This window comes from Annulohypoxylon maeteangense (assembly GCF_022496945.1).
Source record: "Annulohypoxylon maeteangense strain CBS 123835 unplaced genomic scaffold GGS22scaffold_4, whole genome shotgun sequence".
Classification (NCBI taxonomy): Eukaryota; Fungi; Ascomycota; class Sordariomycetes; order Xylariales; family Hypoxylaceae; genus Annulohypoxylon; species Annulohypoxylon maeteangense.
Window position 1 is genome coordinate 1,930,962 of NW_025953251.1, and position 15,665 is coordinate 1,946,626.

The following is a 15,665-nucleotide window of genomic DNA, read 5'->3' on the forward strand; positions in this document are numbered from 1 at the left end:
TAAACTTAGCGTACAATGTATCACTAATACCTTCAACCTCTACACTATTCTTCTGTTACTAACGCAAAATTCCGCTACCAGTATCCCTACTTGTTACTTTGAAACAGGTTTCTATAGTGGGTGGTCATCTCTGCCCTAACCATTACCATGACTCAGCCCTGCTTGACGTCGTGCTACCCACGGTCCCGTCGGGAATGTTTTGCCGTCGATTATCTTGATGTCATATATTCTTTAAGGGGTTTGTAAGACTTCACGCTCGTCTCATTGTACGGTATTCCCGGCGGCCCCCGTCGTATGTTCGGAGTTCCAAAGTCCACTGTGTCACAGACTTAAATCTAATGTCTTAGATTGTTTTATCACAGTATTAACTCTTCCCGCAGCCACTTACGAGAGCTCAAGTTCAAATTATTACATTACCAAACTTATCCCATCATGCCTGGAATTTTTGAAGAGACTCCTGTTGAGATAGCCATCGTCGGCGGCGGAATCATTGGCCTCTGCCTCGCCGCTGGCCTTATCAAACAAGATGTCAAGGTCAAAGTCTACGAGCAGGCCCAAAGCTTCCGAGAGATCGGTGCCGGAATGGCCTTCACGGCTAACGCTATACGATGCATGGGATTGATGAACCCGGATATTGTCAGCGCTCTTCGATCTGGTGGTTCCGTCGCCACCTCTCTGGACAAGAACGATCCGAATGATTATTTACGATGGACCGACGGATACAACAAACGTCGAAAGGACGATCCTTCCTTCCAACCAGTTCTCTATAAAATCGATGCTGGGTACAAGGGGTTTGAGGGAACTCGTCGTGATCAGTTCTTAGAGGCGTTAGTGAAGGTTATACCCCAAGAGATTGTTGAACTCAAGAAGCGCTTGGATACCGTTGAAGAGAAGGGATCGGATGGAAGAGTCCATCTCAACTTTACTGATGGGACGACGGCAGTTGCCGATGCCGGTAAGTTCCTATCGTCCACTTTTTCGTCCGATTGTTTATCTATCCAGGTAGATTCGCTTAATGATACTAATACGATTATAACTCTTAAGTTATTGGGTGTGATGGTATCAAGTCGCGGGTTAGAGAACTCATGTTTGGGAGTGAGAACCCAGCTTCTTATCCGCATTATACCCACAAAGTTGCATATCGCGCTTTAGTACCGATGGAGAAGGCGATCCAAGCTCTTGGCGAGTACAAGGCCAGAAACCAGCACAACCACGTGGGACCCAACGCCCACCTAATTCACTACCCCGTCGCCAATCAGACGATGATTAATGCGACCGCTTTCATTTCCGATCCCAACGAGTGGCCGGATGACAAGGTCACCGTCATGCCGGGTCTCCGCAAAGACCTCGAAGAATCTTTTGCCGACTGGAACCCCTGTCTCACGGCCCTGATACAATTCTTCCCGGAGAAACTCGAGAAGTGGGCCGTTTACGATACCTGGGATTTTCCCGCCCCTTTTTTTAACAAGGGTGCTATCTGCCTCGCTGGCGACGCTGCCCACGCTTCTAGCCCGCACCACGGCGCCGGCGCGTGCTGCGGTATCGAGGATGCCTTATGTCTCGTCACTTTGATTAAGCAGGTCAAGGCCTCGCTAAGAGAGGGTTCGACGAAGAAGGAAGCATTGGACTCTGCATTCGAGGTTTACGACGGGATTAGACGTACGCGCAGCCAATGGCTCGTCAACAGCAGCCGTCGCGTGTGTGATCTATACCACCAGCCGGAATGGGGACACGAACAGAAGTGGATTAAGGCCGAAACGTGTTTCGAGGAGATCAAGGACCGGTCGCTCAAGATTTGGCACTTCGATTACGATACTATGATGAAAAAGACGATTGAGGAGTACGCGAAGAAGCAGCCTTCAAAGGTGGGGGTGAAGAATGGAAAGACCAATGGTACTGTGAAGATTGATGATGTTGTAAAGGTTGATGTCGCTGTTGTGGCGAATTAGGTGTTTTTTTGGTAAATTGTAAACGCCTATTGGGTACCTCAGTTTGGAATCTTTGTTCAGTCAATACCTAGCATTCATATTGCAAATTAGCTTCAATGAAAATCGTAAATACCTACCTACCTTCAGAATTTCCTGTTTTCTACCTATGCTATCATTTGAATATAGCTATCGGTAAATGCCATGTGAACGTATCATATTTTAATATCGGATTAACTGACGTGTCACACTTTTGCTTCTTTTTCACCACTTTAGGATAGAGTAGAGTAAATAGACTGATGATCAAAGCCAATCACACGCTTGAAGCTATTTCTATATAATTGGAATTCAGAATTATTAGGTACATTTCTGGGAAGCGCAGAGGAGGCACGTGGTATACATGTAATGCCAATACCGCATGTTGTTACACAAGCCCCTGAAATCCTCAAGGCGGTTATCCGGGGTACATGCCAAGTTTTTTTAATATAAAAGACAGATTCCCACTTTCGGTTATGTTTCCCTTTCTATTATTGTTCGTGTTACCTACCTCACTAGGCGCAGAGACTTACGAAGCTCTCATGGTGTAATACTAACTTATCTATAATTCATGCCTCGAGCTTGTTCGTTAACTTGTTTAGTTAAGCAATGCACGATAACTATCTACTGCAAGTCGGGTTGACTATGTTTTTAGGTTAGAAGCTACACTACGTCAAGCGCGTAAAGTGCATAGTAAGCACTAACACATTACCTAAGGCTAATTGGTAAAGGTAACGCCGGCCCTATAGATCTTATACAAGCTACGTGATGGTTTTGCGGGAATGGCCCCCTGTGACTTGTCGGCGGAGACTTGAAATAGTACATTCACCTTAATAGGGCTCGGATCGCGATTGGTGGATTGCGAATGGAATTTACGAACATACCTAGGTAGGTACCTAGGTATCTGGCACTTGAGAGGTAAGTAAATATGTTTACGAAATCCAGCTGTAGGCTCGTGCTTTCGCTCGGATTTATCATTTACCTTCTCGGAGGGAACCGAGATCTTGCCTAATGAAGATGTTTAAAGTTAGGCATTCTACGGTATATCAAAGACTCCGGGGAACCAGTACAGTAATAAGCTACCTGGAAGAGCTGAGGCTGAGCTGCTCCAGCTCCTTCAGCTACATGTGTAATGAACGGTACTCATCGTATCACTTGTCTACCATAGGATATCTTTATGTCGATCAGGTCCTGGACTCCCGAGCGTTCTTAGAATAGTAACAGCGTCACGAGGCTATGCAATGAACCGCAGAAATGCGAGACTAGAGTCGCCTACAGGCCGATCTTCTCCAACAATTGTATGAAATGGCTTTGTAGGGCACAGCTGATTAATTTAGAAATCTGACAGCTTTTGAGAAGCCTAAAATCGATTCGCTAGAAAGCTTCTAGATCATACCTGGGTTATTGACGAAGAGGCTGATCTTCAACCTCTTGATAGGTAGGAGGTAAGCATGTATTCTAGGGAATCCCTGGTAAAACATGGCAAATCGCCAAGCTTTTCTGCACTGTTAATCTGGCCCCCATGATTCGCTCAATGGTTCTGCACATCCTGCCGTATACGATTTAGTGGCTTGTTGGTTGAATTAGACACAAGTTTACTCAATTTCTCTCATGAGAAGGTGTAGGAAACTCCATTCATTCTCCTTAATTACTTTACACTGGTACCTAAGGCATTTTGTTCTCAATTTCGCAGCATTGAATAGTAAGGGTATAGCATAGCACAATCGAAGGATTCAGCTAGATCTCCCGTAGCGCCTCGGATCCGAGCTCCTGCAGCCGACGGGAACCACGCAGCCACGCTAAACACGCCGAGGTGGGTCAGAATAGATCCCCGTGAGCTAATTGCTATCAATCTGCTGTAGATTGTTGCCTACAAGTTACCTGTGACCTATAACACAAGCCACTGCGCTATCTAGTACCTACCTAGGTACCTACCCAAGCTGCCAGGGACTTTACTCGCTTAATTATCTAATGTAGGTAGGGACTTATTTCAGCATCAACAGGTAAGATTGCACAGGATTGCGTTTACGCATGTAAGCCCAAGCCGGAAACGGATGAACTTTTTCACATTGCTAAATACGACCTCACGAATCTAGAAGTCTGGGGTAGAACGCACAAAAAGACCTAGTCTAAGTTTGTACATGACGAACATACTACGGAATAACCGATCCAAGGATTTCTAGGGAATTGTTAGGAGCATAAGAGAAAATAAACGATCAATTCGACTAAGAAGCCTTCAGCTTCGTGGGCGATAGTTACCCACATAGCACCACCTGGACGATTTAGCGGCAGCGCCACTCTCGAGCTTAATCCTATCCTAGGATAGTAAACGCCTTCGAGTTTCTCCGTTACCTACCATCGACGCATGGAATTTGCAGTCCCCTAATCAAAATTATCTTGTTTCTCTCATATGGTTGCCCTCGGCCGTTAAATCTCATACGGAATGCGATTCCTCTCGAAAATCATCGTATGGTTGCAAGGATCAGCTGGCCTCGAATGCCACATGGCTTTGCTCCCGATTTGGAAGGGGGCGCTGAATAGCTCGCTTTGCCCTGTTGCTTTTCCTGTTCCTGGCGAGCAGCGCCCCTGAGACGAGTGTACATGATCACGATGACTGGTAAGAGCCTTGACAATAGCCATAATGAAGATATAACTATATATATATGCCAAGCCCGCTCAATTTTAAACATGTTGTTGAACCAAGCTTGTTCTTCACTCCCAGCCAAGCCGCACACTCATCATCATCACTTCTAGTCAATATCAAGTCATAGATATCCCATAATGAAGTCGATTACGCTAAGTAGCAGCCTCTCTCTTGCCGTTTCGGCTTTGGCATTCAAAATCCATGCCCAATGCCAAAATGCTGAGGTAATAACTCGTGATGTTGCCATTATTGGCGGCGGTGCGACAGGTACCTACGCGGCTGTTAACCTCAAGGACGAAGGCAAATCTTTTGTCATCGTCGAGCGTAAGGGTTACCTGGGTGGCCACACTGCTACCTACTACGACCCTACAACGAAAACTCCCATCAACTACGGTCTCCAGGTTTACTGGGATAATCCGAATGCTCGTTCCTTCTTCAACCGCCTCAACATCACCGTCGCCCAGGGTACATTCCCCGCGAGCAAGACTCCTATGTACATCGACTTCACGGATGGTACACATCTCACGAACTACTCCATCCCCAAAATCAAGGACGACTACATCACTGAGCTTCACAAATACCCTTACCTTGAGAATGGCCTCGAGCTCCCTAATCCGGTGCCTGAGGACCTTCTTCTACCCTGGTCCGAGTACATGGTGAAGTTCAATATTACTGATGATGCCTTCTCTACCTACTCGCGCCCCGCTGTGGCTGGTGATCTGACTAAGACCCTTGCCCTCTATGTGTTTAACAACCTGAACACTGTTATGCTTGAGGAGCAGCTTGACGGCCAGACTATCGCCAACGCTAACGGAGATCTCGCCGAGCCTTTCCGAAATGCCCTCAACGAGTTCGGTGATGATGTTCTCCTTAACTCTACCGTCACTAGCGGTACGCGCGGTAGCAAGCCATCCGATGGCGTCCAGCTCTGTGTCTCAACCCCTGAGGGTAACAAGCAGATCGTCGCCAAGCAACTTATCTTCGCCGCCCCTCCCGTCATGGACAACCTTAAGCCCTTTGGCTTGGACCAGAAGGAAGAAGCCATCTTCTCCAAGTTTGCCGGTGGTTTCTACTACACTGGTGTCGTCAACAACCTCGGCCTCCCCAACACCAACAGTTACGTGAACCGTGGCGTTTCGACTGAATCCAACACGGCTAGTCTGCCCGGAAATGTCATGTTCAACCCCACCAAGGTTGAGGGTACCTACTACTACTGGTACACCTCGCTGAAGGCCATGACTCAGCAGGAAGTCGAGTCGGCGACCCGCGACACGCTCAAGCTCCTACAAAAGAACGTAAACGGGTCCAGCATAGATTCCGAGCCCAACTTTGTAGCCTACAACAGCCACACGCCACTTCACCCCACCGCGGATGCCGATGCGATCCGTGCCGGTGTCTACAACGACTACTACAACAACCAAGGCTACCGTAACACCTGGTACACCGGTTCCCTTCTCGTCACCGGCTCCCCACAGCTGTGGAACATCACCGCTCAGCTTTTGCCCAAGATCATCGCCGCCGCCGAGCAATAAATGGCTTACAGCATACGAGCTGAGAAGCCCTACAAAAGCCACAAGTTACATCACATACGCGGTGGCTGAATGAGTCAACTCGATATGACCTTGAATATACGAGCTATCGCATACTGGCACATGTACCTGCTACTTTTCCTGTAAAACAATACATTGCTGTTTTTTTTTTCTGTTATGATGAACGTACCTAGGGTTGGAATTTCAAGGGGGATAAAAATCCGGCAGTTGAATCAAAGTGTCTTGGCGTTTGTATTAGAAAGAGCGTAGCGTAGCGAATACCTGTAAACATACCTATTTAATACAACACCATCTCCAAAAAATCGATAACCTTAGAAACTAGTCCCGGAACAAAAAAAGTAAAAAAACCCCGGTATTGATTTGAGACGATCTCCGAGGTCGTGTTTCCCCGCGTAGTTCTCCTCATACCCAACCCAAGACAAGGGAATTGGAGGTTATCCGAGTCTTGGCTAGTTCTGGTCAGCCCTATCTCCAACTGCTCCGTCATAGGTTCAATCGTGTACGTCAACCGATCTGGCTATGCACCTATGAGGCACAGCATAGCGTGACATATACGTACCTACACTGCTACAGTACGTACGTACATATGTAGATGCTGATTTGATTGATATGCAGGGTAGGTACATCTATCTGTTGTGGCCGGTGAGACGGGTCACACATGTCCACGGGATGGGTACAACTTCGGTGTAGCCGCTGAGAGGCATGTAGCTGTGTAGTTCAATATAGATGGCGGAGGTTAGCTGCATGGATGTATCTACTTTCTTTCCACAAAAGTTGTACTTTTGGCTCATCTATACGGATAATAAATTTTAAGACATTTAATATACCTAGTAAATATGTACCTACCTTAAGCAGCGACTGCGCCGCAAAACAATTTCAATGTATTTGATTCCGAGGTCGATATGTGTTAAAGCCACAGTCAGTAGTAGTCATCCTACATATTGACACTTCTCATCCCCCTTTCAACTACAGATAGGAGGAAGAGCGGTGTATGGCTGCGGTATATGTGATCTGTAATCCACAATTTGTAACCTGTAATCTGTAATATAGATAATGTATGATATGAGACATGTGCAGGCGAATGAGATGGATGTCTGTGCGGCATGATCCTTAGGGCCGATTACTTACCATTTTGATCGAAAACAAACATGTCTTGCGAGCTTGCGACAGGTCACACCACATCATTCATTATACATGAACAGTGAGTCGCAGTTATGTATGCGAATTGGTGGCTTGTTGAAGTAGTTGAGTAAATGGAGGTCATGATCGTTGCATTAGGTAGGTGATGCTTGTTCCAGAAACGCAAGATGCCAAATCGAGAAGTCTTGGCTTGGAGAACGGGAGCTAAATCGAAACATCGATCACAGGAAGCGTGGGAGTTCTCGAAAATGGCGAGATTGAGGCTTATACGCAAGCTTTACTAAACCCGCGGTGGGGGCCCCGCTTCAAATCTCCGTATCCATCGGGGATAGAGGCTTAATGTGTCGATGTATCAGCGCCATCTACGTCCCTATGGATCATCTACGTGACTCGTAAGTAAGGTAAGTAGCCGTAAGTATCGATCCTCTTCACGTCCTAATTGTGCAAAGTGGGTCGTCCTGCTTCCTGTACATTCCGTACGTAAAAAACGGGCGGATGGTGGTGAAACATTGACACATTGGCACATTGAAGAGTTTCGCCTTACGGTCCCGAGAAAAAAGAAGCGAGGAACTAATGACTAAACAGAAAAAAAGCAAAACATCAGACGGTTGGGATATTGGTTGTTTACTCAATGACGTCGCTTTAACCGCTCGCTAGTCTACCTAGTTCCAACCTTGAAGTTTATTAAGTTTAAGGTTAAACATGTCTCAACGGCCCGTGCCAGTAGCCAAAACTTTACTTTAGATGCTTTAATACTTACTACATTGGTAGGTACCTAACTTAGCGGTAAGCCTATTCTTCATTGCAAGACCTAGACTGAGATTCAAGAAGTGCACTTCCTACGTGGTAATATTCAAATAGATTAAGAAAAAAAAGTGGAATACCTAGCGCCGTCGCACCGCATTAAACGTCGCCGCCAACCCCCGATATCTGCTTCTGGCCCCGACGGTGTGGATACCAATAAGAACGACACTGCCGATCCAATCTATCTTGCTGACCATTCATTCCCTCCTCCCATCTGTTTTGCAATACGCGAAAGAAAAAAAGAAGCAAAGATAAATTAAAAGGTGCGCTGGCGGCTTGCAGCTTACGTAGTGTCTTACATACACCCGTGTAGGCAAAGGGTCCCCTAAAAAAGAACTGCCACAATTTGCCCAAACCGTAACCAGGGCTTTCTCATCTACCGCTTCCTTCGAAGGAATAAGGGAGCCGAGGTATTTCCTACTCTACTCTCTCGCCTTCTACGTGCATGTTGTTGTTGTAAGGAACATTGAAATTTCCGTAAGCAGTAGGACAGCTTAAAGAGAGGAAGTGGCTCACGTTCGGAAAGGAATACGGCACAGGATGTCGGTTCTGAAACAAGCGTACAATTTTCCCCGGCAATTGAACCTGGACCGTTTTACCTTACCTCATTTCTCTGCTCGCATTATCTCTCCTGCTCGCATTGCCTCTCCTGCTTGCATTGCTCTGCTGCTCGAAGACACACCTGCCTACACCTCTCCACCTACCTAGGTATGCAGATATGTAAGGCAGGTAAAGAACAGTTGGAGATGGATCGTCACCGCTGCTCGGTTTCGCAGAATGATTCCTCTATGTGATAATACCCTGAATACACATACAAACCTGGGCTATTGCGATGATCTGATGTTGGGCACTTCCGCATATGTCTATGCCGGGAAACCTACCTAGTGATGTATGTGACTTATGTACGTCAATTCTTGGGGTCGACAGAAAGACATTGATTTGGATGCCAAAACAAACTGATCTCGCAAATTCCCGAGTGTGGGTGCGTGTATGCGTGTGCGCGTATGTGTAAGTGTAACAATCAGGATTCCAAAATAATTTCAGAGATCGATGAGGCCAGGTTGGGTTTAGCCATGACCCACAATAAAGATGCCCTTCGAACTTCGAGGCAAGGTAAAGAGCTTATTGCGACAACTGATTTACCAGGTTCTCCATCGCTCTAGTTTAGTCTCGGCCTAGCCTGGTATCTCCAACGTCGTCGATGTAACGATCTTGCCGTGGATACAGGGTTGGGAGCATGAACGTGTATCTAAAGTATCTGCAACTGTCTTCAAGTTCCAATTGTTGATCGTCTTGTGACGAAGGTATTTACTCTATCATGTTGTTTGTGCTGTATTCCTCATATGTAGTCATCATCCAAACCATCCAAACCATCCAAACCCTTATGTCGTACTGCGCAGCGGTGATATCCGCATTTCGTGATAGCCCATTCCTAGACGCCTCCCCCCAGTAAGTACTGTGCCACAACCAATGAACACCAATGCCTGAGCATATAACAAATGCGGTTATTGTAAGTTTGACTCCCCAAATAATTTGTTTCGGTGACGATGACGTGCCGCGAACATACCCAATGTCGCATCCCAACTACCATGCCCAATTATACCTACAGCCTCAACAAAACGTAAATGGTGTAATACATATTCTTCTCGTAAACATCGCCTCACTACCTGGAGTAGGCTCCGAGCCCCGGCCCAACATTACTAAGATTACTAAAACTCATTAAACCATGCATGGCTTCAGTGATCTCTTGGAGCTGTTTGGTATATGTGTCTCCTAATTCGTGATAAGAAACGAAGAAATCCGCGCATAGAGATAATGGTATCGGTGTAAGAGGATGCACCTAGCGGGAAGCTGTCAGCATGTGGCTAATATGAGGGGTGGGGACGGTGGTGACCGTTTAGCCCTAGTGGGACTTACCTTGAAGGAATTTAATTGAGATAATTTATTAGTCAGATTCACGATCTCTTTAGCGGCTATCGTCGATTGCCTCGTATAGTCTGCCAAGATTGATCTCTTCTCCTCCGTGGGGTGGATCACCGATTTCATGAGTTGGTACATGTAGAGAACCGTCGTTCGCCACATCATGCTGATAAAAAGTACCATCGGGTCCGCCTCCTGCACGGCGGTGGGGTAGTTTAACGAGAACACTTCCATCCGCTGGATAAGGATAGCGTTAATCCATTCGTGCCGGTCCCAGAAATCCCGTGATTCGTTGAGATAGATATTATCCACCATAGATTGTTGTCGGTGACATAAGGCACGCCCGATGACAGTAGCCACGACGATGTTTTCAGTGAAGGTCGATGTGACGATAGCATCTCTCGCAGCAATTGCCTCTGAGAGGAAACCTGTTAAAGTGGGCTGCTCGTTTTGAAAATCTATTTCCGGTGCCGGCAAGCGGATTGTGTTCTGGTACAAGGATGATGGGTCAGCACTAAATCGGCACTAGAACGGAGCTGAGGAGGCTTCTTTACCATCACCTGTTCGCTGAATGTCATTGGCGAGTTATTCCTAACACTAACAAATCGATCTAGACAGTAGGCTAGCCAGAATGTCCTCCGCTTCTGCTCGGCATCGACCCAGTCCGTTTGTGTAAGGTTAACATCCGTCCCGTCAGAATATTGAAGCCAATTGAGTTGTATCAATCTGAACGCGCGGCCAGCGCTTACCCAGCCTCGGCTGAAATCAACACACATGAATTCATGAATAGCTAGGAGGAGCCAGGCCTGAACCTGCTCCATCTCAGTCATCGCAATTCCCATGCATCTAGACTCCAGATTCTCGAGAGCTCGTCGAGTATAACGGTATAGAGAATCTCCCACATTTTGATAGTGCGCCGATACGGATGCGGCAAGGGTCCACATAGCATACCGGAGACACGATTGCGCTTCCGTCTTAGCCATGCTACGTGCCCACGTGAAATACCGCCGTTGATGTAGAACAGGCGAGAATGAATGAACTCTGTCGAAGTAAAGCTGGTCCCTGTTTAAGGTTAGAGAGGGTAGTAGGGAGGAGCTGAGTTTGGTGTACTAACAAATCTGCCTGCATTAAGTTTGAGATGTTGATACCGTCTAGCCCTTCTGAAAGTTCTGACATCTTCCGGCCTAAAACAACATCCGAAAAACCCACTCCGTCGGATGGAGTTTCGAATCCTTGTATGGGCGACGTCGAGGCGTGGACTGAGCCTCCGTCTAACGAAGATCCGCCAGATGCTGTGCCGGGCGCTGTTCCTTGGCATAAATCGTGAAGAGTTGTGTCGTCGTCAGTCGTAATCGGGAAATCCCATGTCAACGGTGGGTGATCTGTAAATGTGATACCATCAATTGTAGTATCTTCCGGGGAGATGGTGATCGTATTAGTGTTGTTATTTTGATTTTGTTGTTGTTGTTGTTGCTGTTGGAGTAGAGTTCCTTCAAGGGTAGCTGAATATGGTCATAGCGTTAGCATGGGATGGCTGGTGAATTTGATCGAATTTATTGGTGCATCGCATATCAATTCTACGCGGGAGCCAAGCTATTAGCTTGACATACAAGATATAACATACCAATGCGAGCTTGTAATGCTTTTAGATAGCCTCGTTTAGGACCTCGAGGTGGGCGAGGCGTTGTGACTTGGCATGGTACACCTGATGAGAGACAGAGACCACATGAAGGTTGCTGACGGTCACAGCGGACTTTGCGACGACGACATTCTTCGCAAGCTATGGGGTAGGATATCGTTAGTAAAAAATAAGTGAAGTAAGATCTTCGAAGAAGCAAGATGTAAGAAGACTCAAAGGAAGGCGTTGTTATCGTTGGTGGGCATTGCTTAGGTATGAATCTCGATGTACACAGGAGCTCCGAGGGGGTATTCCGCGCGCAAGCCATCAACACAGATTGCTTCGTTACGTATCAACGGTGAGCTAGAAAATCTTACGACATACCTGCACCCGGATTTTGTCGTGCTGGAGGCGTCGACGACTTGACGCTTAGATCTACCGATTGAGGCATCTTCTCGATCTAGGATGGAGCTTTGTGTGGCCACTTAATCGATTAGGCTTGATAGATTCCGAGTAATAGTTCGAGGGCACGGATGTTTATAGAGGTCGGTAATAAAGATTCCACTCAGCTGACATCAACCTGGGCAAGGAAAGAAAACAGCAGTTGCGAGAAGCAGGTAATATATCTAGGAAGATATGTCGACGGTCTTTTTGAGACGTTGCCGAGAAGTCCAGAAGGCCCTGTGGCCCGTAACCGCTGTTCGCTAAGCTGCGAAACGGTTCCCAGAGTACATAGCCTACCTACACGAGTCCTAAAGACTATACTCTTGGTCGAGCCTCTATTCGATGCCGATTGGATTAACTCTAGGCATGTGGTTTCAGGGGGCTTGCTGCTGCTGACCAAGGGTCTTACTTGAGCAGGGTACCTAGGTAACGGGTGGCTGACGGATTAAGCTGGGTTAAGCTTCGCAGGATCGAATCCTGACCCAAGGTGCGCATCTGTCACTAGACGAATTGATCGCCGAGGGATTCAGATGCAGTTCGAGCTGGTTACCACGTAGCAGCGTGGAACTTTCCAGTCCGGACTCGGCCAGGGTCTAAATGGGAGATGCAAGGCACCTTTGAGGAATATAAGCTTGATTTTCGAAGTCTCATACCATGTTACAACACCATGTGTTATCCACGAGGACGAGAGAGAGAATGGTAAATACCTACCTAGGTAGGTATGGAAGCTTAAGGTCGACACGCCTAGGCGAGCGATCACGTGGTTTACAGCTGCCGTAGATAACTACTTACTGGGTATGGATGAAGGGGACGAACTTCCAATCGGATTGGCTAGTTGGGTGGATGTACATATAAGACGGGCATATTTCGATGCCGTCTTAGGTATCCCAGGCATCCCAGGTATCTAATGTGAGTCAGCATAGGAACGTCAGAAATATACTAGAAAACGTATGGGTCGCCATTGGTTGGGTCATCCCTTGTAATGTATCGTACGGTACCTCATGAGTTAGGGGCATGGATATACCTAGGGTGTGTGAGTATCAGAGTGAATCTACTCGTGTTAGGAATACAGTAGATCCTATAGGTACTCGCTTAGTCTAAGGGGGTCTCTAGGTAGGCATGTATGATAGACGTGTGGATGCGACTTGATAACGGAGACTTCTTCTAATCCCAGCTGCATATTTCGTGCCATCCATGTGGGGGGTTCCAATGGCCTTACAGGTCGTTGAGGCTCTTTAGCCCATTGCATCGTTTGGTATTCGCGATACGTGATAAAGACCGTGGTATCTGCATGGTAGGCAGGTAGATAGGTAGATAGGACTGATGCTCGAATGACGCTATACGTCTTATATACGACCCAATTACGGGGCATCGAAATGAGATTCAGTTACGCATCCAATAAGTCGTTCTCTTCCGGCTCCGCTAGAGGCTGAACAATGAGGCGGTGGTGATCAATGGGGTATGGGAGAAAGCCATGCGATCCTTTAGTTATTATGGCTGTTACGTTATGGTAGCTGCGTGGCAAACCTGGGGAGGAAGAAAAGAAAAAGGGAGGGGAAAAGATCGTCGGGTCAATTGATCTTCTTGATAACCTTGGAAGTTTTAGGTTTTTCGTTTATCCGTTAAGTACCTACCTAGGTACACGCTGACACGTTAATGCAATTGAAAAGCTTAATTTGTAGGGGTTTATAGCTTAAGAGAAGTTGACCTTCCTTATTGAATATAGCGTTATACTAAATATATTATTATATAATTCATCCACACGGATACGAACCAAATACATATCGCCCATGGCTACGAAACTACTATGTGGATAGGTACCTATCTCCACGCACACAAAAGTCGAAGCCCTATTAAGCTAGCTGAGCCTTAGCCGCACTTCCCGGGAGGCGCTGTTAGAAGTATAAAGTGATGAGTAACCAGGTTCACATCCTCTTTTCATTACAATTGCTGGCACTTGTGTTCGTCGGGTGTCGGGGATTCGTTCTAGCCACGCAGCCACGTTGCTCCCCGGCCGACACAGATAGGTTCAAATAGGATATAGGATACGCTACCTAGTACATAATGAGTACCTGTGAACTAACCTAGGATATCTGGTACATCTTGTGGGACCCGAACAGTGCGTCGCGAATACGCATAGCAGGATCAAGGTAGGAAAGATAACAGCGCCATCCTCGGATCTGCTTACATAGCTACGCGCAATTACGCACTCCCGCAGTCAGCTCGTACCCGTGACTCGGCCATGCATCATATCTGATGGATATGTTATCACCGACCTGTCCCGGACAATGTAAGAACTCAAAATGCCGTAGGAATTGACTTAGTAAACAGAACTTATTAGCGTCGCGAATAACTCACTAGGTAGGTAGGGAGCTCGCTATTTTCCGGGGTATTGTAGAAAATAACTTTTAATATAAGCTTTGATGATACGGCCAATTGTTAAGTAATCCCGAGTCTAAACAATAGTCAAGTTACATAGGCATTTCAATCCTGGTTATGTGGCAGTTATCGTCTCGTGAAAGCAGCTTACATAAATGAGCATACGTCATTAGTTTTATCATATCTATACCTAGGTAGTGTTATCCACTATCTTGTCGAAAAGGAGAATCAAAATATACATCATCTGTTTCAGTGTTATGAAAGAAAAGCGAGGGATACCTATTTTGGTATAGAAAGGTATCAATATTGTCATTACGTAAGGACGAACGCATGGCATTGGGATCCACGCAGCCTGAAGATGGTCTGGGGTTGATGGCACGTTGTCGTTAATTGGACGGGGGCGTTTAGCTAATTGTTGAGCTTAAAAGTACTCGGCAGTTGACTAAGCGAGGCGAGTTCCTTGGTGCTTAAATCTCTCATAGATGGTGCCGAATAATGCACCGTCGACTGAAGCGTACTATACTCATGCTATTAACTATAGAGTATAAAAACAAGGAACTTTTTCATGACTAACAGGATAACAGCCTTGCTTAGCCGGACGATCTAAACAGACTCTAAAACTCGCGCGCCTTCCGTTGAGGATACCCCTGATTCTTTTAATTTTCCGTACCTACCTGCCAGCCTACCTGGTACTTAGTAACTTAACAATGTAGATACATGCTTTACACGGTATAGTATAGACTTCGAATAGAATTGTTCCGTAGTATCGTGGTTCATTACATACACGCGTGATTTGCAAGGGGTCTACCACGAGCTGAAAGCTTGATTGGTTTAAGATTATGTGCATGTGTACATAGTAGACCTGGATGCCCTGAACGCTCGTTACAAGTTACTTGAATAGGATTTTTAGCCTTGTAGAACGCCCCACAAACGATTCCCATGAGCACTCGGATTTTGCGGTTCTCTGTGGATCAGTAGGCAGGTAAGTAATGGGTCATGATTGAATCAAACCGTGCCTTTGTGATATTACTGTGCAATCTACCTATACTATTAACGTGTCCGTTGGGATTGAAAGTTCGTTTCACTTATGTATTTCTTCGATCTACCTCAAAACTACTGAACTTAATTACAAGGCTGATGGCGATCCCCCGAGCTTCCGACCCTGCACCCTGCTAGCATGGACATGCTCGAGCACATGGCTTAGC

General features: G+C 46.5%; 4 protein-coding genes across 4 annotated transcripts; 2 read left to right on the top strand and 2 right to left on the bottom strand.

Annotated features, from left to right (window-relative positions):
- Positions 1-175: 175 nt before the first annotated feature.
- Positions 176-2,068, top strand: GGS22DRAFT_111991 (FAD/NAD(P)-binding domain-containing protein). Its single transcript, XM_047957978.1, has 2 exons — positions 176-955; positions 1,045-2,068. The coding sequence occupies exons 1-2, from the start codon at positions 433-435 to the stop codon at positions 1,947-1,949; spliced, it is 1,428 nt and encodes a 475-aa protein (XP_047821455.1). The 5' UTR covers positions 176-432; the 3' UTR covers positions 1,950-2,068.
- Positions 2,069-3,862: 1,794 nt separating this feature from the next.
- GGS22DRAFT_157639 (uncharacterized protein) lies at positions 3,863-4,662 on the bottom strand. Its single transcript, XM_047960528.1, has 2 exons — positions 4,058-4,662; positions 3,863-3,964 (listed from the first exon to the last, which is right to left on the bottom strand). Exon 1 carries the CDS (start codon positions 4,649-4,651, stop codon positions 4,424-4,426), a length of 228 nt encoding a protein of 75 aa, XP_047821456.1. The 5' UTR covers positions 4,652-4,662; the 3' UTR covers positions 3,863-3,964; positions 4,058-4,423.
- GGS22DRAFT_157640 (FAD/NAD(P)-binding domain-containing protein) lies at positions 4,663-6,601 on the top strand. Its single transcript, XM_047960529.1, has one exon. It carries the CDS (start codon positions 4,743-4,745, stop codon positions 6,135-6,137), a length of 1,395 nt encoding a protein of 464 aa, XP_047821457.1. The 5' UTR covers positions 4,663-4,742; the 3' UTR covers positions 6,138-6,601.
- Positions 6,602-9,762: 3,161 nt separating this feature from the next.
- Positions 9,763-12,088, bottom strand: GGS22DRAFT_186457 (uncharacterized protein; the record flags this gene model as incomplete). The annotated part of the gene is made up of 6 exons (XM_047964461.1): positions 9,763-9,939; positions 10,017-10,508; positions 10,574-11,081; positions 11,134-11,521; positions 11,644-11,799; positions 12,022-12,088. 6 exons carry the CDS (start codon positions 12,086-12,088, stop codon positions 9,763-9,765), a joined length of 1,788 nt encoding a protein of 595 aa, XP_047821458.1.
- Between the last annotated feature and the right edge of the window lie 3,577 nt (positions 12,089-15,665).

Bases quoted from the DNA above. Each gene is read 5' to 3' on its own strand.
- GGS22DRAFT_111991 (XM_047957978.1), top strand. From the start codon at position 433: ATGCCTGGAATTTTTGAAGAGACTCCTGTTGAGATAGCCATCGTCGGC. The intron at 956-1,044 runs GTAAGTTCCTAT...ATAACTCTTAAG, and splicing joins GACGGCAGTTGCCGATGCCG to TTATTGGGTGTGATGGTATC.
- GGS22DRAFT_157640 (XM_047960529.1), top strand. From the start codon at position 4,743: ATGAAGTCGATTACGCTAAGTAGCAGCCTCTCTCTTGCCGTTTCGGCT.
- GGS22DRAFT_157639 (XM_047960528.1), bottom strand. From the start codon at position 4,651: ATGTTTAAAATTGAGCGGGCTTGGCATATATATATAGTTATATCTTCA.